At 41.0% G+C, this 22081-nt stretch overlaps 1 protein-coding gene across 2 annotated transcripts in view; it reads left to right on the plus strand.

Moving 5' to 3' along the window:
* The window catches only part of WDR81 (WD repeat domain 81), a 117125-nt gene that overhangs the window by 61511 nt on the left and 33533 nt on the right, over window positions 1-22081 (plus strand). For both annotated transcript variants that reach the window (XM_077480569.1, XM_077480568.1), the window contains exons 9-10: window positions 7687-7832; window positions 9890-10069. In XM_077480569.1, the coding sequence (XP_077336695.1) occupies window positions 7687-7832; window positions 9890-10069 (326 nt within the window). The remainder of the gene's footprint in view (window positions 1-7686; window positions 7833-9889; window positions 10070-22081) is intronic.

Here is a 22081-nt window from a genome sequence, read left to right on the forward strand (position 1 = left end):
TAGATTGCACCCTTCACATTCGGGGGTACACCTGAGGTAGAGCCAACTACAAGATAGTGGACTGTTACTGCACTTGAACTACAGGCTCAATTGCAAGTAAATGTCATCTTTATGGGAAGGTCGGATCGTGTACACTGCCTCGTTAGGCCTTACTTAGTATAACCCCTGCTGGGGCTTCTTAAGAGTTTTTTGAGAGGCGTCTGAAGGGTTTATTTATACAGATGACAGGTAGGTGCAGTTTTTTGGCTCCCAGGGGCCACACGCTGTTAATATTCTTTCCAGGTTTCCCAGTATGTTGGGTGGCTTGAGTGCATTGCTTCTGGGCAATAAATGCTGCCTTATTCTAAATGATATACAGTATCTCACAAAAGTCAGTACACCCTTCACATTTTTGTAAATATTTTATTATATCTCCTCCTGTGACAGCACTGAAGAAATGGCACTTTGCTACAATGTAAAGTAGTGAGTGTACAGCTTGTATAAAAGTGTAAATTTGCTGTCCCCTCAAAATAACTCAACACACAGCCATTAATGTCTAAACCGCTGGCAACAAAAGTGAGTACACCCCTAAGTGAAATTGTCCAAATTGGGCCCAAATAGACATTTTTCCTCCCTGGTGTCATGTGATTTGTTAGTGTTACAAGGTCTCAGGTGTGAATGGGGAGCAGGTGTGTTAAATTTGTGTTTTTCACTCTCACTCTCTCATACTGGTTACTGGTTACTGGAAGGTCAACATGGCACCTCATGACAAAGAACTCTGAGGATCTGAAAAAAAAATAATTGTTGCTCTACCTAAAGATGGCCTAGGCTATAAGAAGTTTGCCAAGACCCTGAAACTAAGCTGCAGCATGGTGGTCAAGACGGTTTAACATGACAGGTTCCACTCAGACCAGGCCTCGCCATGGTCGGCCAAAGAATTTGAGTGCACGTGCTCAGCGTGATATCCAGAGGTTGTCTTTGGGAAATAGACATATGAGTGCTGCCAGCAATGCTGTAGAGGTTAAAGGGTCCGCCTTTCAGTGCTCAGACCATACGCTGCACACTGCATCAAATTGGTCTGCATCTAAAGATGATGCACAAAAAAGACTGCAAACAGTTTGCTGAAGACAAGAAGACTAAGGACATTACTGGAATCGTGTCCTGTGGTCTGATGAGACCAAGATAAACTTATTTGGTTCAGATGGTGTCAAGTGTTGGTAGCAACCAGGTGAGGAGTACAAAGACAAGTGAGTCTTGCCTACAGTCAAGCATGGTGGTGGGAGTGTCATGGTCTGGGGCTATATGGGTGCTGCCGGCACTGGGGAGCTACAGTTCATTGAGGGAACCATGAATGCCAACATATACTGTGATATACTGAAGCAGAGCATGATCCCCTCCCTTTGGAGACTGGGCCACAGGGCAGGATTTCAACATAACAAGATTTTCACACTTTGGGCCCAATTTGGACATTTTCACTTAGGGGTGTACTCATTTTTGTTGCCAGCGGTTTAGACATTAAAGGCTGTGTGTTGAGTTGTTTTGAGGGGGCAGCAAATTTACACTGTTATACAAGCTGTACACAAACTACTTTACATTGTAGAAAAGTATAATTTCTTCAGTGTTGTCACATGAAAAGATTAAAATAAATTATTTACAAAAAAGTGAGGTGTGTACTCACTCTTGTGAGATACTGTAAGTACATAAATTCACTGTCTGTCTATAGTTTTTTTTTTTTTGATAACTTTTGTTTTAACTGAGAGGCGTGTGTTCTGTAGTTCAAAAATATTTGAGTATTCAGTCTTCTAAAAGAATTCCTTTTCTGCCATCTAGTGCCTGGTTTTTATATGGCTGCTTCTGCTCAGTTGCATTGGTACAAAATGTAACTTTTTTTCAAATTGAAATAAACTTCTGTGTTACATGGTAATTTGCACCTGGTTGCACTTTAAACTGACATTAAAGTAAATTTTTGCAAATAACTGTCACCAAAAAACAGGAAAAGACTTCTGAGTAAGTCCAAAGGTTGGCCTTGTAGGAGAATGTGCCTTCACTAATGGATTTTGTACAGCCATTAAAAAATGGCCAGTAATACATAGTACCATAATGCTACAATCCATGGTTGCCGTTTTAGACATACCAATAACTTACAGAATAAATGCCTACCATGTTTAAAGTGGTTTTAAAGGCAGAATTTTTATTTTATTTTTTTCCGTAATGCATTAAGGTAAAAAACCTTCTGCATGCAGTTTGAATAAATAGTAAACTGATCATTCTGCATTACAAGCTGCTACATTTGCAGGAGAGCTTGTTCTTTTGAAAAACCACAGACTTGCTGATCACCAGTGGAAAATAAAAAGCAAAAAATGTAAAAAATAAAAATAAAACTAATGCAACCATCACATCTAAAAATTGGTAAGCTGCAAGATAATGTTTGCTTTTGGGTTTAATATCACATTAAAGGCACAGGTCTACAATAAGTGCTCATGCACACGGACGTTTTAAAAAACTGGCTGCAAAGCTAGCTCCGACGCCTGGAAAAAATCGGCGTTAAAAACTCTATTTTTACTGCGTTTTGCATTGGCGTTTTTGCGCGTTTTTTAGCGTTAGCATTAGCGTTAAGTAGCGTTTTTAAAGAAACACATCTCTTGGCTATAGCACTCAGAAAACAAAGAAAATATGTTGCGCGTTTGTGCACGTTTTTGCGCGTTTTCCCGCGATTCGCGTTTTTACAGCTCTAGCTCCGCGCCAGGGAACGCACTGGTCCTGGGTTTTTTTTACAGCTTAAAAACGCCTATGCCATTTGCAGCTCAAAAACGCCTAGGTGGGCATGAAGCCATAGACTAACATGGACAGGCCTTTTTAAGCTGCAAAAAACGCTCAAAAAAGCGGCTGTAAAAACGTCCGTGTGCATGAGGCCTTAATCACAGATGTGTTATTTATATGGCTTTAGAACCTCAGTTCTGTTATGGGAAAGGAGGTCCAATGGACCTGCTGTTTGTTAAAATGTTTGACTATGATAGTACAGTCTGACTTAATCATTGACTAAATTAGATTTATTTATTGGATGGGGTTAGCATTGTGTGTTTATGTGAATGTTTGAGTATGGGATCTTTTTCTGGGTTTAATTTTTTTGTTGTTGTTTTGTCTAAATTTTAAACCATGAAGTTGCCTTTTAAAAATAAACATCTAGTGAGGTTGAGAGCACTAAGAAGACTGCTCTCTACTACGTAGTAACGCTGTGGACTGGAGTTTTTTGCACTTGTACAGAGCTTTTTATACAAATTTACATTTTTCAAATCTTTTTTACTAATGTAATTTATCAACACTTACGCTATTAGGAGTGTTCCCTTGTCTTTCTTCCCATGCTGTGCTAACATTGATATCTGAAAGAGCAAGAATAGTTTTTGTGTTTTTTGGCTTTTGATCATGGACACACATCATATTATTCTATGTGCAGTTTTAGGTTGTACTTTAGTTTTGTTAGGTGTATTAACTTTATATAGCAACTCATTTTTTTTACTGTGGTATAGGGCAATGCTTTGTGTACAGATTAGCAGCCTTTTTTTTTTTTTTTTTTTGGTTGGGTGAATTCACGAAATATAACCACACATTTTTAATTTATGCATACTTTGTATGTCCCCATTTTCCAGCCACTGGATGGCATTCCAGCGTTCCTCATATCTCTGCACATGTGGTACTCTGACCCTATCAGACTACGTGTGGACGTTACTTGGGCTCTTCCAAATCACCTGAATATTGCAAGGACTGGTTTACTTTTCTGCTTCATGGTCTGGCTGTTAACAACATGGCTGTTGAAGTCCAGGGCTTGGGAGACGGCATCCCTCCAAATCATTGATTTCTGTCATTCTAAAAGCTTAGTGCACTTCCATGAGGTCTGCCATCACACATGGATAACATACTTTATGGGATGCAAGGAAAAAAGCCTTCATCCCAAAAAATACTCTGTTGGATTAATCCTGGCCTTTTTGCGGTTAAGCTTGAATCCAGCGTTTGGCTCTTTATTCTATGAAGAGTCAGATCTTGATACTTGCAGTCTTGTTCCCTAGACCGCTAGCCTCACATTCTTTAACATAAAAATAAATTGCTGCGCTACAAAAGATACATTTCATATAGTCAAATGATACAGTGTCTAAATATTAAAATGAATCAAAAAAGTGTCCTTATATAATTCAGAGAGCAAAACAATGGTGAAAAGACATTATAATAAAGAATAAAAAATGTTGGTGCTATTTTGAGACCATTCACATTTATACAACGATCAGTGCAATTAAAAATGCATTGATTACTGTGTAAATGTGACAGGCAGTGAAGGGGTTAACCACTAGCTGGCGCTGTAGGGGTTAAGTGTGTCCTAGGGAGTGATTCTAACTGTGGGGGGGGGGGGGGCTGTGTGTGACAGGACACTGATCACCACTCCCGAATACAGGGAGAGGTGATCAGTGTCACTAAGCAGAATGGGGAAATGCTTGTTTTACATCAGCATTTCCCCGTTCTTCCTCTCCGTGAGATGATCGCGGGTATCCCCACGGACATAGAGTACGTGGGACCCGTGATCACGCTCATGGAGCTCCCGGCAGGCACGCGCCCGCAAGCCGCTTCTTAAAGGGCAACGTACAGGTAAATGATTCTGCCTGTACGTGCCCTTCTGCCACACAGTATATGTGCTTGAAGCGGTCGGGAAATGGTTAAAGCGAACCTGCAGTAATTTTTTTCATCTATTAAATATTCTGTCCTTGTTGTTTTTAACTTTGGTTAGTAAAACATTTTTTCTGCCAGTAAATACCTTTTATACAGCCCTCTTCCTGTTTGTCTGGTCATTAGCCTAGGCTTATGACATCATGCACAGCTCTCGCTCTCATGAGTTTGCCAGGAAGGGAGGGGGGAGGGTGAGTCACAAGAGGGCCAATGAAAGCTGCAGAGCTATAGGTGTGCCTCTATGTGTCTGTGTAAATCCAGGAAGTGAACAGGCAGCAGCTTCAGCTGCCCACATTTAAAATGGCTGCAACCAGACTGCAATCAGTGGAGGGAGATTTCTGCAGCATATTTGACAAGTATAGAATCACAGTATATATAAAATAATATGCAAAGTGGTTGGAAGGAAGCTTCAGAATGGCAAAGATGTTTTTATTACAAATTATGTGAGCAGACTGCAGTTCCTCTTTAATTAAGACCTTGTGTACAGGGAGTTTTATCCTGTCAGTGCAATGTTTTAAGGCCAGGCACACACTGTGCATTCTTCTTGTGCTTTTTGGCATCAAGCAACTCTTTCCCAGATTCACAAGGCTGCCAACTTCTCTTCTGTTCAAACATTCTCTGTTTTGTCAGGTGAATTTTCAGGCGTCATCTGATGCCAACTTCAATCGTAAGTTCCTTCAAGCGGCTTGTGGAGCTGCAGGGGGCCCAAGTTCTGTTTTCAGTTGCAGTGGCCTGTTCCATTTTTTTTTCTTTTCTTTTTTTTTTTGTCAGTGTTCCTCCAATTAACTCCAAGGAAAGGTCAGAAAAAAGCACTTATCTCATTACAGTTAATAAACCACCTCTACCTTAAAGTGTGATGTTTTTATGTCCTTTTGGTTGATCCTGCTGTTCTCTATTGCCACCTTTTCCTTTCCCCAATTCAAGCAAGAGATTTTGCAGCTGTGGTGGCAACTCTGCACATGCTCATTTTTCTTTGAGTTTCTGTGCTGAGCACTTCCTCCCTATCACATCTGAGCAACCCATGGTGGCCCTCTAGCTGTTGCAGAACTACAATTCCCATGAGGCATCACAAGGCTGACAGTTAAAAGATTTACTCCCAAAGGCATAGGCATGATGGGACCTGTAGTTCCACAACAGCTAAAGGGTCACCAGTTTGAGACCTCTGCTTTAGAGTGACATATGTGGGTGTATACACTGGTAAATGACAACCCACCCCCTCCCTCTTTCTCCATGCCCACTAACCAGCTCAGCACAATGGGGATATTACATGTAGATTAATGGAGGCTTCACCTCCCTCTCATTCTAAGACACAGGTTGGAGGGGTGTGACACAGCCTGTGACTGGCAGAAATCCGCCCATACCATGTTATTTCCACAAAACAAAGCTTTTATTTTCAGATATATATTTCTATGCCAATTTAAAACAGTTTATTGATATTAAAGGGGAGGTCCACCCTTAAAAAAAAAAAAAAAAAAAAAAAAATGCATAAAAAGGCTCCAAAAAAAATTATCAAAAAAATACATTTTTCCCTTACCAGAAATGGCTGTTGCTAGGCAGATCATCCTAATCTGCCTCTTCCTATTACGCGGTGATCTTTGGTCTTCTCCTCCTTGCGTTGTCTTCTGGTGAATGAGGCGTGGCGTGGTGTGTTGTGGGAACTGTGTGTGCCCCACGACACAGCACGCCCCAGTCACAAAGCGCCGCGCGACTCGTGCATGCACAGTAGGAAACGGCCAGTGAAGCCGCAAGGCTCTACTGCCTGTTTCCCTTACTCTGAATTGGCGGTGCTGGGACCCGACAGCTGAGGGACGGGTCGGCCTCGGGGGGCCGACATCGCGGGCACCCTAGAAAGGTAAGTGCTTATTAAAAGTCAGCAGCTACAGTGTTTGTAGCTGCTCATTTTTAATTATTTTTTTTTTATTTTTACGCTGGCCCACCACTTTAATTATTTTTACTCTGTATTCCAAAGGCTGTTTTTTGTTTGTGGTTTTTTTTTTTTTAACATGTGACTAGAAGCTCCTCCTGCTTATGTTTCCCTGCATACAGGCTGGGGAGAGCTGGGTCACATAACACCTGAATAACGATTTTAGTAAAAAGAGGTACTTGGGGGGGTTGTGTTTGTATGTTTTTTTGTTTGTTTTTTTATCAAAATAATTACAGTGGCATCATCCATTTACAGAAATAGAAGGGACAATGTAAATTAAACAGTGTGTGTTTAGTATCACTTTAAAGTATTGATGTTGCTGTAAATGATCTGATTCCTGGGCAGGCAGCTTCTACACCCCAGAGAAATTGAAGTGCTACACCACTGCCAAGAGGTCCAGTATCAACTTTATTCTGATTTTAAGTCGGGTGGACAAACAGTATTCAACATGTTTCCAGTTTCCTAGAGCGCCCTCTTCATCATGGCTTGATTGACAGAAATGTGAATAGATTAGAAGTGAACTGAACCTTTCATTTTTCCCAGAGTGATTGTATGCGCCGGCCTTGTCGGCAGCTGGTTTGGCGCTTTTAAACCCTTAAAACTCATTGGTAACTTTTTGGATTACCCCCCTGACCTTTATTGGAATAAAGTTGTATCTGGGCCTTCTAGCAGCGGTGTGGCACTTCTGTTTCATTTTTTGTTACAGCAGTAAAAAAAAACTGACAGGGAATTTGACCATTCCCTAGTTTTTAGTATCCTAGTGAGAAGCTCAGACTGAAACAATCCGTAGTGTAGAGTTATTGGTTTTGGTTTATAGCAGCCGTGAAGAGAGAATGTTTTATAGGGAACAAAAGGGTATATAACTGGGTATGGTAGCAAAGAAGACGTCTCCTGTCACTGGTTTATAACCACTATATGTAATAGATATGCCTAGAATTACTATTATTTTTTGTATTGCCAGGTATGGTGTAGTGATTGTGTGTTATGTTTATATCATGCTGAAAGCTTGTCATTCTAATATAACAATTAGCTTAACAATAACTTCCTTTTCAATGTTTTCCCTGGTATAGGTAAAACCCTTCGGACTTATGAGGCTGGAGATACTAAGGTACCCATAACAGCTGTGGCGACCATGCCGCCACCTTACTCCGGTGTGACATTTGCAAGCTCCGACTCAATGCTTCGTTTTATCGATCCTCGGAAGCCAGGACTTCAGGTTTTTAATCTGTACCATTGTGTTAATTTTTTTTTTACTTTGCCAAAGATTTTTGCAAGATTTATACTTTCTATATGGTTTTCTGGCTTTTGAGCTGTCACTATCACTGCTGATATGTTGCATACTAGATAGTTTCCTGGTTACTCCACTACTGTGTGCTTCTAAAGGTTTCGCAACAGACCTACTCCCCCTTTATACAGTTTTGTATTTTAATCTCCACCATAAAGAAAAATGAATATCATGTAACAAGCTAATGAATTAAACCCTCCCCACCCAAAAAAAAAAAACGAAAAAAATTATATATATATATATATATATATATATATATATATATATATATATATATATATATATATATATATATATATATATATATATATATAAATTTTTAAATGTGTTTCCTATTACATTGCAACACCCCCGATGTTATTATGGGGGAACTCCCTAAGCTTACTCCTTTTCTTTTTTTTTTTTTTTTTCCTTTGTCTAATGCAATAAAAATTATTTGTGGTCCATGAGGCAATATGACAAACATATTTGCAAATATATGTTTGCAAGGAAATTCAGTGTAGGTATAGTAAATGGGTGAAAGAGCTAAGGGCTCAATATCGGCAAATAAATTGGTTCGCCAAATAAATTAAAAAAACAACTTATAGGTGCCCAGCAAAGTGACCCATGAATACCATCTCTTGCAAAGGATGAGGATAAGATGCAATGTATTGCATTTTATATACAAAGCAGTATCCAGTCAGAAATGTGTCAGTTTGTGTTTTAAATTGATTGTAAAGTCTTGTGGGTTTTTTTTTTTTTTTTTTTTTTTTTAGTTAGAAATAGCAAACGTGTTATACTTACCTGCTCTGTGTAGTGGATTTGTACAGAGCAGTCCAGATCCTCTTCTTTTCGCGTCCCTCTTTGGTGCTCTTGGCCCCTACCTCGTGTTGGCTGCCCCCACAGCAAGCGGCTTGCTATGGGGCACCTGAGCCGAGTCACATCTCCCTGTTTCCATTCAGATATAGAGCCAAAGCCCAGCCCCCCCACCTCCTTTCTCTCCTCATTGGCTGATTGACTTTGACAGCAGCGGGAGCCGCTGGCTCCACGCTGCTGTCTCAGCCAATGAGGAGGGGAGTCCAAGGCAGCCGAGACATTCATGCAACATTGCTGGATCTAGAGGGACCTCTGGTTAGTATGAGAATGCATTAAGATAAAAACCTTCTGCCTTTACATCCACTTTAAATCTTGGTTTTTGGACATGACAGGTTCTGTCAGAGAGGAAGAAAGTCAGCACTCAACCCTTAGACGTCACCTCACAACTAGGCAAACTAGGCAGAGTACCTGTATAAACTAGGTACCCACTCCCAACAAGTAGAAGCAATGGCTCAGTTATGATTTAGTTATAAGTTTCTCTTAAAGGTCTATTGTAGTCCTGTGTACCACTACACATTGGTCCTATTACTATAGCAGCTCTAGTAGTTAAGTCAATGGGAAGGTTTTTTTCTTACGCCCCATACACACTATCAGATTTTCTGCTGATTTTTGTATTTTTTTTATTTTTTCCTTCAGATTTACCAAAACCATGTAATAATATGAGGTCAAACCTTAGGCGTTTCCGTTTGTATGCAATCAGGCAGGCCCTTGCAATACATGGTTTTGGTAAACCTGAAGACAAAAATCAGCAGAAAATCTGATGTGTATGGGGCTTTAGGGTTCTTATTCCTCGATACCACAGTAGAATAATTCAGCACATTATTCTATGCTATATTATTTTACTATATTCTTCATAAACTTTGTAAAAGAATACACTGCTGTGAGTGAACATAAACCTTTCTACCACCAAACGTAATTATGTCCTTCTTACTTAAAGATTGCTTGGTATAAAATGTAGGGGGGCGTAATCGCTATAGTAGGCAAGTTCTAATATCAGAATTCCAAAATACCTTCTAAACCTTCATAATGTAAAGAACAAAAATGAGAAACAATGACAGAGCTTTCCTTACCCTACCCTCTGCTTTTCAACATATTACTATTTTACACTGATTTGTCTCTGCTCTCTCCCTTAGCATGAATTCAAGCTAGCCAACCATATGAATGCAGGTCTCATCCGTTACCTAGCAGTTAGTCCAAATGGCCGCAGCGTTATTGCAGGTTATTCATCTGGATTCATTATATTGCTGGACACAAGAACCGGTCTGGTTCTACGAGGGTGGCCTGCCCACGAGGGTGATATCCTGCAGATGAAGGTAATTTAAATGTAACACAAAGGAACATGTAATATATACAGTATGTGTATCATTTGTACCAAGACTTTTAAAAGAAAGTAAAGTGCTGATGCATTAAACTTTCCATTAGGGAAGTCCTATAAATGATTCCAGCTATAAGGTTTGTAAGCATGGATTGGACTCTGCTACAGATCATTTCATGCATTGCGCCATCCTATCCTGAATACTTGTCTTTTCCTCATGGCTGCAATTACAAGGACACCCACATAGTAGTTAAATGATTTCCAAGTATTGTAGAAAAAGCTTCTAATACCTTTGTAATGCTGAATAAAAATTCAGAGGAACGTCTTTAAAACATACTGTACAGTAAAAACGTATCCTTTATTCTAAAATAATTGTATTACCTTGGATAGCGTTATCCTAATGTCTATGTGGTGTGACTGCAATACTCACTGCTCTTAAAATCCACCTCTTTGTCTCTTTTGGAATTAAAATGAGAATTCAGGTTTTCATGCCATCATTCACCCTAAATGCACTCCCATTTGCTTTTCTGTTGTATATTAGTGGATAGAATGATCCGGTGGAATTTGTCTTACAATTAAACACAACTCGTGTGTCCATATCCGTCTGTGACTGTACTAGGGTGAGATTATTTTTCCTGCCTAATTAAGGGACAGAAAATCAAGACATTACAAGCTTGATTCTTTCCCTGTACATTGTTTTTCTTGCCTAGGATAGAACCTAGAGCGTTTGATTGCAGAAAGTATAGTGGAGATATTTTTTTACCAGGAAGGATTGTTCCCTGCTGGAAATTTACGGACCTGGGGTTATTTCTTTGGCAGATGCTGCTGAGGTGCTTCAGTACTGCAGGCTCTCTATCACAGGCAGCAGTATCCCTTGATCTTGCAGGTGATATTTAAAGAAATATCTCCAGTTTGTCAGTCTGGATAAAACCTGAAGCAGCAGTTTATTTTTTCCGTATTTCCATTCCATTAAAGAATAAGTTCACCTTTTTGGAGCATGCTACATGTTCCACCATTTTTAAAGGTGGAACATGTAACATATTCCCACTGCTGCAACTGCTCCTTACTGTCTTCTCTCCCTGTCACAGCAGTATGGGGTGAATTTCCCTGTACTAGCTGTCACTGTTTGAATCCAGTAGGCCCGTGCAGAGTCTTCCCACATGTCATTCGCTCACAGAGCTCTGTGTATGAATGAATTACAAGTTCTGACATCCTTTGCTACTCTCGGCTTGTAGTTCTCAATGATTTTCCATGGTGCTGCTGAGCACTGTTCTTAGTTTGAGTCTTCCTGTCAGTGTGAAACTCCATGGTCATACAATGTACAGGGCAGACCGCTCACACTGACAGTCTGCAGGAGACCTGTATGGCATCAGCAATCTGATGAACTTATCCTTCAAATAAAGATAAGACCACTAGAGGGCAGTATTATTACAGTTGCATGCTTCATTACTTGGAAACCTGGTGACATCAGATACCTAAAAGGTTGGCTGATAAGTTCTCTCAGAAAATATTCCTGTCTATTTCTTTGGTTATCCATCAGCCCAAGTGTGATATAAAAATAGACTTTCCATGCCTCTATTGCCACTGTCTATGTGAAAGTGTTTATCAGGTTCATGGTACATCTATTGAAAAAGCATACCTGATATTGGGGTCCCTCTAGTATAATCTGCAGGAGCACCACTTGATCAAGTCTGCACAACCTTAAAGCACTACTTCTTGGTACAGTCAAGTTAGGTCAAGCTGCTTGCATTTATGATTCAGACTGCAGTCCCTCTCTGATCTGGTTTTCTGGTAAGGCCTCTTTCACACTTGTGTGACTTTTCCTGTGACTTTGGACATCAGAGGCACGTCAGGTCATACCCCATGATTCCCAATGATAACCATTCAAATCTGTGCAACTTCAAGTTAGTCCCGGTACTATTTTGATCCAATTTGAGGTCCATAGACCTCAACTTTACACATTCCCTGAAATCGCGTGACTTTTAAAGTCACGGCAGTGTGAAAAGGGCCTAAAGATCACTGGTGTGCCTTTTGTAGACTGCCTAGAGAATAAAAACAATTACCCTTGCATTTAATGTAGTTGCAGTCAAGTTCCACAAAAGCATCCGGTACTCCCTTGTGCTTTTGGTAATGCCTATGTGCAGTCAACATAAAAAACATAAGGGACATAACTTATAGGCAATAGGCTGATGAGTCCCTTGTGCTGATGCATTTTCTGGATGATAAAATCCATCTTCGTTTATGCTGCCACCCTCACCAATACTACCACAACCTTCTGGGGCAGCAGGGGTTAAAAGAACTAAGGGAGCTGTCAAGGGTTCTCATCAAGTGCCTGTCTGTCCGGCAACTTCATTCATAGAAGCTGGTACTACAACTTCTTTGTTTTTTACTCAATCTATAAAGGGGGGGGGGGGGGGGGTGAGTCATAAGAGGGCCAATGTAAGCTGGATGTGTGACTGTGTAAATCCAAGAAGTGAACATGCAGCAGCTCCAGCTGCCCACAGTTAAAATGATTGCAGCCAGACTCAGTGGAGGGAGATTTCTGCAGCATATTTAGCAAGTACAGAATCACAGTATATATAAAATAATATGCAAAGTGGTTGGGGGGAAGCTTCATAATGGCAAAGATGTTTTTATTACAAATTATGTGAGCAGTTCCTCTTTAAATTATTCATAATAAATCAAAGCAGTCGGCCATATAAACAGGCAAATACTAGAACAATGTTCAATAGCAATGTTTTGCCAAGAATGGCATTGTATGTTAAAGCCCAATTGAACTTTCAGTTTAAATTGAAATACATTCCAGCTGCATCCAAACAAAAAGGTAGTCCTTTTCTACACATTCATTGTTTTCTTTAAAGTGAATTTCCACTTTTGCAGTCAAATTGGGATAATACCTACTTTATATTTATTTCGTGTTCTCATTCACGTAGCATAAAATTACAAATTGCTGCTTATATTCAATCTTTTTTGAAAACGGCAAAACTGAAGATGTCCTCTGCTTTACAGAAGGGGCTGGGAAGTAAATGTTTGCCATAATTAACCCGGTCTGTGCTGTTCTGGCAGATGTCATTATCGGTTGTAAATTAGATCTGAACATTCTGTCCAAAAAAGTATTACAGATCTAGGACTTCTCCATTGCATGTTATTCAGGGAAAAACCTAGTGTGTCCTCCTTTGCGGTGACAGACTTTTTTCCACTAATTTTTCTTTAGAGCAGCTAGTAGTCTGTCAGAGGTCTGCTTCAAAAAATCTTTTAGGGGGGCGTGGCTTGCGTGCGCACGGAGATGGACGCCTGAGCAGAGAGCTCCGCTACCCAGACCGGACAAACAGCGACAAACGGGTGACCGTACCGCCGCTATCTGCTCTACAGAGCCCCGTTCGTTCCTCCCGACCCTCCACCACAGCGATGTCCCCCAAGTGGTTCCAGGAAAGAGGCCCAAAGAGACTGGAGTCCTTCTCCTTCCAGGCCCGTCGCAAGGCCCAAGATGGCGCCGCCGGCACAGCACGGACCTCATTGAGCTACACAGATCTCCCCGATGCTCATCCATGGGAAATGCAAGCTGATATGCTGGCATCTTTCCCCCCTGACACGTCTCCTTCCACTCCAGCCTCCCAGAGCCCAGTGAAATCGAAGATGCGGATGGATCCTAACACCCAGTCCTCAGACACAGTGAGTACAGGCCTCCATAATGACTCTGCTATATCTGCTTTGCAATCATCCATAGCACAATTCCCAACTACAGGGCAACCTGTACTAGACACAACGATGAAGGATATGCTTCTATCCTTGCAATCTTCCCTTATGACCAATTTATCATCCCTGATCAATAGATTCTCCTTGGAAATGAAACACATGGACAATAGAATGCAGTTCATGGAGAACAAAATGGGAGAATGAACTGACACGGTCAATGAAATAGTAGACGCATATTCTGAACAAAGAGATGAGTCTCTCTGGATCAAAGCAAAACTCGAGGACCGCTCCAGACGAAATAACGTCAAAATACGTGGGATCCCAGAGTCCATCCAGCCCAAAGAACTGCATAACTTTGCGACTTCAATATTTTCCAGCATGCTTCCTGAACTTTCCCCAATTGAGCTCACTATCGACCGTATACACAGAATACCAAAACCCCGCCATCTTGAGGCGGATATACCCCGAGATGTGCTTCTACGGGTCCACTTTTTTCAGGCGAAAGAACTGCTTCTAAAAGCTAGAGAGCTATCACCATTACCTGCACTATACTCCAATATCCAACTGTACGCAGATCTATCTCAGTATACGCTACAAATGCGGAGGCAATTAAAAACCATAGCTAAGGCCTTGAACAACCACAAGATCAATTACAAATGGCACCACCCAGCGACCATCTTGGCCACATACCATCTCCACTTTGGAGGGGGGATTGAAGCTCCTCAATGCTTGGGGAATCCTACCAGATCCTCCACAACATCAATTGGATCCTGACGGGAAGCCCAATCCGTTCACCTTTGGTCCGAACCGGGAGAAACCCAAAAACACCCACCTTTGAGTGATCAGCCCATACTACAATGCTAAACAAATATCTTAGTCCGGTCTGGAGCTGCGACTACACAACTGACTTTTGAACTTTTCCCTCTATTTTAGTCAGTTGCTCACATGAGCGGTCAACCACTGACATACTTGTGTGTGTTTTTATTTAGTTTTTTTCTCCTGTCTTTTGTTGTATTTACTGGTTTGCTACTCTCAGTTCATGACTTCTGCTATACCGGGACCTCCAAAAGTGCCAAGCACACACAGTCCCACCCGAAGGCAATTTGCCCTCCACGAATCTTAACTTGTCTTTTCCTTATATCTGTAGCACTGTTTTTTCCCTTCTTACCTGGACTTCTGAGTACTGTTCTTACCAAATTCATCTACACCAGCTGGTATCCTGAGATTTGATTGGTTGCACTCATCAATTGTAAGAACTTGCTCTACTACCTCCACACACCCTCCCAACATAACATGGGAATCGCCATCCTTTCCCTTAACGCAAAAGGGCTCAACCACCCTGTGAAGTGTAACTCACTATAGAAATCAGCACTGGCACATAATTGTGATGTACTTTGTGTCCAGGAAACCCACTTTGCCATAGACGCAACCCCCAAATGCCAGCACAGAATGTTCCCACGTGTCTTCCACTCCTCCTTCCCTCAGAAGAAACGTGGAGTACGAATAGCCATAAGGAACACCGTACTATTCACACTGCAGAAATATATTGCTGACACGGAAGGCCGATATATTATTTTGATCTGTACAATCAACAATGTACCGTACACCCTTGTTACCATTTATGCCCCAAACCAAGGCCAAATGAACTTTCTTAGGAAGACACTAAGAAGAGCGAGAAGAGTCCAACAGGGTCACTTGCTGCTTTGCGGTGACTTTAATCTGGTTCCGAACAACACAATGGACTCCACAGCAGGGTCTAAAAGATATGCATCTCCTTTAGAGTCTTTTATAGCATCTAATGATTTGTATGATATGTGGATGTGTTGTCATGCGAGCGAGCGGGACTTTACATTCCTCTCGCCACGTCACAGCACCTACTCACGTATTGATCTGTTTTTGGCTGACAAACGATTGCTTCAGAGGACTTTGGGTTCCAGCATCCACACCACCACCTGGTCGGACCATGCCCCCATTAGCCTCAATATTTCTGATGATTCGCACCACCCAGATTCCTTCATATGGAGAGTAAACAATTATCTCCTTAACACGCCACAATATTCCATCCCTATCAAACAACAATTTGAAGAATATTTCGTAAATAATCAATCCTCAGTATCTGACCCGGCGGTGGTGTGGAATGCCCACAAAGCAGTTATGAGAGGGGTGTTCCTCCAAATGGGTGCTAAAGCCAAAAAACAAAGAACCAAGAGACTAGACAAACTCACAGCTGACATTGCCACCGCTAAATCCCTAAATAAAGCGAATCCCTCCCAGTTCCTTCAATCTAAAATATTCACGCTACAAAACGAATTGCGGTCCCTTCTCCTAGAGAGACAGGAAAATTTTTATAAGATACTTAAGGCCACTTCATATACCACATGTAACAAGGCAGATAAAGCAATGTCATTAAAAGTCAAAGGACACAGGAACAAAAGAAAGTCCCGTATCTACACCACCCTCACACTAACCAAAAACTCATTAAACCTCAATCCATAGCCAACGCCTTTAGCACGTAGATCTTTACAACCTTAAAGAAGATCCGAACATCACCCAACCTTCCCCTGCGCTGATTCGAGCATTCCTAGATGACCTGTCCCTCCCGTCTATATCGCATACACAACTTTCTGACTTAAATTCACCTTTTACGGTCGATGAGATTATTTCAGTAATAAATAAACTTCCTTGCTCCAAATCCCCGGGCCCAGACGGCTTCACTGGAGAATACTACAAACAATTCAAAGACATATTAGCCCCTACTCTGTCCCAAACATTCAATCTGGCAGCCACATCCGCCTCCTTCCCGAAAGAAATGCTTACTGCCATGGTCGTGACCCTACCCAAGCCTGGCAAGGAACCTACATCTCCTAAAAATTTCCGCCCCATTTCACTATTGAACTTTGACTTGAAAATATACGCGAAATTGATAGCCAACAGATTGGAGGACATTATACCTTCCCTTATCTCCCTGGATCAGTCGGGGTTCACCAAAGGGCGCCAAACCTCGGACGCCACTAGACTACTATTAAATATTCTACATCACGCAGAATCGACTAAACTCCCTTCGATTCTCCTGTCCCTAGATGCCGAAAAGGCATTTGACAGGGTCCATTGGGGATACCTGTCAGCAGTATCGAATAAATTTGGAATCACTGGCCCAATACAAGATGCTATAATGGCCTTATATTCTTCTCCCTCTGCCCGAGTGTTCTCAGCAGACGCTCTTTCCTCACCCTTTCAAATTTCTAATGGCACGAGACAAGGCTGTCCATTATCGCCTATAATCTTTAATCTAGTCATGGAACTCCTTGCTGAAAGAATAAGATCTAATACCGAAATCACTGGCATTCCCCTCGCTGACACAGACCATAAAATTAGCCTGTTCGCGGACGACGTGATCCTTATGATCACTGATCCTGAACGTTCACTCCCTGCAATCCAGAAGACGCTCGCCTGGTTTAGTGATGTTTCCTATTACAAAATAAACAAATCTAAATCATATGTATTGGACTTAGGCCTAGACACGCCCACTAGCGTTCGACTCAAAGAACGATTCCCTTATTTGTGGGCGGAGAATAGCATAACATACCTAGGCATTCAACTAACTAAATCTACAAAATCTCTGTTTGCAGCTAACTACTTACCGATTCGTACAAAACGATCTTACCAGGCTAGCGAACTTCGAATTCTCTTGGACGGGACGTTTGGCAGCGTTCAAAATATTACATCTCCCCCAAATACTAGATCAATTCCGAACTTTACCCATCCCAATCCCCCTTAGCTACTTCAAATCACTCCAATCGCTACTATCTAAATTTATTTGGCAGGGTAAAAAAGCTAGATGCAGACACGCCCAATTAATTAAACACCGACTGGCCGGCGGCACAGGCTATGTGGACTTCCAAGACTACTATATGGCTTCTATCCTCACACAAACTAAGGAATGGTTCCCACTCTCTCCCCCTTCCACCCTATGGGGGAATATGGAAGCCTCTCTAATTCCAGGTGGAAACCTATCCTCCTGGCTATTCGCAACTATCCTAGGAGCAAAACTCCCTAGTAAGCTCTCCCCGACCATAATGGCAACTATTAAAACGTGGACACGGTTTATCCATTCATTGACCACCCACTCAAACGGGTCGACCATTCCTATACCCATAGGGACCCTACATCTTCTAATGCAATCAACTTCTTATTTAGGCTGGAAAACCAAGGGCATAACCTCTCTATCGGATCTATATGATAAAAATGCCATAAAATCGTTTCCAGCACTACAAAAAGAATATGTACTCCCAAACTCTGATATTTTCTTATATCTACGCACCAAACACTGCCTTGCTTCCCTTAAGACATGGCAGTGCACACTCCCCCACGAAGCATGGATCTTCTTCAAATCCACCATGGTACGACAAAAAAAAATCTCTTAAAAAGGTAAGAAATTTATTTTTATAAAAAACACATTTTTGGCAGGTTGTGTGAATGGGAACATAGCAAACATATAGTGAGGTTTTCTCAGGTTTGACTTCAAAAATGAAAATACACTTTAACCACTTTAAGACCGGGCCTCTTTTTTAGATGTGGTGTTTACAAGTTAAAAAGAGTTTTTTGCTAGAAACTTACTTAGAACCCCCAAACATCATACAGTTCTTTTTCTAACATCCTAGAAAATAAAATGGTGGTCCTTGCAATACTTTCTGTCACACCGTATTTTCGCAGCGGTCTTACAAGCAGACTTTTAAAAAATACACTTTTTTTTGAATTCTAAAATAAGACAACAGTAAAGTTAGCCCAATTTGTTTTTATAATGTGAAAGATAATGTTACGCTGAGTAAATTGATACCCAACATGTCACACTTCAAAATTGCACCCGCTCGTGGAATGGCGACAAACTTTTAACCTTAAAAATCTCCATAGGCAACATTTAAAAAATTCTACCGGTTGCATGTTTTGTGTTACAGAGGAGGTCTAGGGCTAGAATTATTCTCGCTCTACCGATCGCAGCGATACCTCACATGTGTAGTTTGTTCAGTTTTCATATGCGGACGCTACTCACGTATGCGTTCGCTTCTGCACACGAGCTCAGCGGGTCGGGGTGCATTTAAAAAAATGTCTTTTTTTTCTTATTTTACCCTTTTTTACTTTTTATATTTATACTGTTTTAAAAAAAAAAAATCTGTTACTTTTATTCCTATTACAAGAAATGTAAACATCTCTTGTAATAGAAAAAAAGCATTACAGGACCTCCTTAAATATGAGATCTGTGGTCAAAAAGACCTCAGATTTCATATTTACACTAAAATACAATAAAAAATAAAAATAAATGCCCCTTTTAAGAGCTATGGCCGTGAGTTGCGTTATGTTGTCGCTTCCGCCCTGCAGTTTCATGGAGATGGGTGGCCATCTTCCCCTCACTTGTCTCCATGTCAGCCCAGGGGACAAACGCGATCGCCTCCACCGATGGAGACGGCTCCGGTGAGCGGCGGAGGGCACGGATCACGGCGGGAGGGGGGGGGGCCCTCTTCCAGCATAGATAAAAGTGATCTTGTGGCTAATCTAGCAGAACAGGAGGATATCGGGGTTATGGCAGCTAGATCAGTTACAAATCAGAAAAATTCCGGTTATTCAGATGAATAAAGCTTGGTGTATGTGGGTTTTTTGTTTTGTTTTTCTGTTTTTGCATCAAAAGGGATTCCTCTAATTAAGCAATAGAGTTCCGTCAAATTAGTCACTCTTATGATACCTGAAATGTACAGAACATTACTTGGTAACTTGTGCATCATTTGTCACCTTCTCCACTCCCCCTTATTTAACTTTAATGTGTTTTCAAGTTGAAGGCCAAAACACGTGGGCAGTAAAATCAATATTCAAATTCAGGTAGTAGTATGTTTACATGAAGTGTGACTCAGTGCTCACCCAGGTTTGCCAATCTGGTTACTGTATTTTATAATGTGCTTTAGCTTCTTAATTTCAGCTACTTTACCAATCATAATGCAGTCTTTATTTAGACATTTATTTTCTTAACTTTATTATCTGTTTTCTGTTTAACAGTTGTCATTGCCACATATGCCACTGGCCACTAATGTGGAGGGGGGGAGGGTGGTGAAATAAAACTTCCAATGACCATCCCAATTAGGCTATATTAACCACTTGACCCCAAGGCCAATTTTGACACCTCTTCCATACATGTAACAATCAGCATTTTCTTTTTTTCGCTAGAAAATTTACTTGCAACCCCCAAACATCATATATTTTTTGAAAGCGGAGAACCTGCAGAATAAAATGGTGGTTGTTTTCAATTTTTTGGCACCCAGTGTTTGCACAGCCATTTTTAAAATGCAAAAAGAAAAACACTTATGAATTTTAGTGCACATAAACGCAATGTGATACACCCTTTTAATATTTTACAAAAGAAAAAGAAAAAAAGATTATGCTGAGTAAATAGATTCTCCACTTTTTAAAATTGTGGAGCGGTGACAACAGTACCTAAAACTCTCTATAGGTTATGCTTTAAAAGCCTTTACAGGTTACCAGTTTAGCGTTAAACAGGAGGTCCGGTACTAGAATTGAATAAAAAGCAGCTAGCACAATATTAATGAACAACAACACAGAAAATGTGTTGTGGATATAAGCGCAGTAGTTACCTATTTTTTATAATTATTACTGGTGCTAGAATGTATTGCTCACACTCGTTCGCGTTGATACCTCCTGTTTGGTGTGGTCGCCATTTACATATGCATGTGCGACTTGCCTATTTGTTATCACTTGGACGGGGGTGCTTTTTTATTTTATTTTATTTATTAACCACTTCTATGGGACTATTCTGGCACTCCTCTCCTACATGTAAAAATCATTTTTTTTGCTAGAAAATTACTCAGAACCCCCCCCCCTCCCCCCAACATTATATATGTTTATTTTTTTTTCTAGCAGTGACCCTAGGGAATAAATTGGCGGTTGTTGCAACTTTTTGTCACACAGTATTTGCATAGCAACTTTTAAAACGTGTTTTATTTTGGAAAGCAATGAATGAATTTAAAAACAACTAAATTAATGTGAAAGATGATGTTACGCAGAGTAAATGGATACCTTACATGTCACGCTGTAAAATTGCGCACACTGATGGAATGGTGCCAAACTTCAGTACTTAAAAATCTCCATAGGCAATGCTTTACATTTTTTTACAGGTTACTAGTTTAGAGTTACAGAGGAGGATTTGGGCTAAAATTGTTGCTCTCGCTTTAACATTCACATCAATGCTTCAGATGTGTGGTTTGGACGCCGTTTAAGTGGGCGCGACCCAAGGGAACATTGTATGAACACTGCTACACGTTCGCTTCCATATACGCCTCAAATACTGGTACAGTAGATTTAAAAATTTTTGTGTGAAAACTTTAGGAAAGCTGGACAAGTTTAGGGAGGGCTGTGCTATTTTTGGGGGGGCGGGGGGGGGGGGGGGGTTTAATAATCTTTTTGACTCTATATTAGATACTACAGCAGGGAAAACGGCATTATCATTTAAAGCACTTAAACATGTGAAAAAACTTTTACGAGCCCTCCACTTAGTAGATAGTTAGCGGGCTTTTAAAGAGGAAGTAAACCCTGATGACTTCCTCTTTGGTTCCCTGCAAAGGTAAAGCATAATGGACTACTATGCATTGCATAGTAGTCCATTATGTGTCACTTACCTGACACAGGAGCCAGCGAAGTCACTGCTGTCCCCTTGTGTACGGAGCCTCCATCTTCTTGGTGGGACTCACTGCTCCGGTGCTGTCATTCGACGGAGCCGCGATGCGTCACTCCCGCGCATGCGCACAGGAGCAGCACATGCTGTTAACAGCGGCGTGCCAGTGCGCCTGCGCGCCGTTGTCTACGGAGCATACGCTGTAGACAGCGGTGCCTGTCTTTTGGCAAATATCTCCTAAACCGTGTAGGTTTAGGAGATATTTCTTGGACCTACAGGTAAGCCTTAATCTAGGCTTACCTGTAGGTCAAAGTGGTTTGTAAGGGTTTACAACCACTTTAATGAGTTGATGAATTATTATAGTTATTATTCAAAGACACATAAAGTATATCCCAGACTGGATCTATTCATGGTGGACCAGTATTATCTGGAACACGTAAGTTATGTTATAATAGAGCCAATAACGATATCCGATCACGCATCAGTGGTGATGAGGTTTCTGCCAGTATCTGTGGGTCAATGGGAGCGGATATGGCGATTAAATGAGTCGCTGCTGGATGACAAACAGCGGAGGATATACGGCACAAAATAAGATATCTTTAAATACGTCAGAAGTATCAGAGCAAACGATATGGGAAG

Source organism: Lithobates pipiens, unplaced genomic scaffold (genome assembly GCF_037356315.1).
Source record: "Lithobates pipiens isolate NorthernLeopardFrog02 unplaced genomic scaffold, aLitPip1_a1.2 Scaffold_16, whole genome shotgun sequence".
NCBI lineage: Eukaryota > Metazoa > Chordata > Amphibia > Anura > Ranidae > Lithobates > Lithobates pipiens.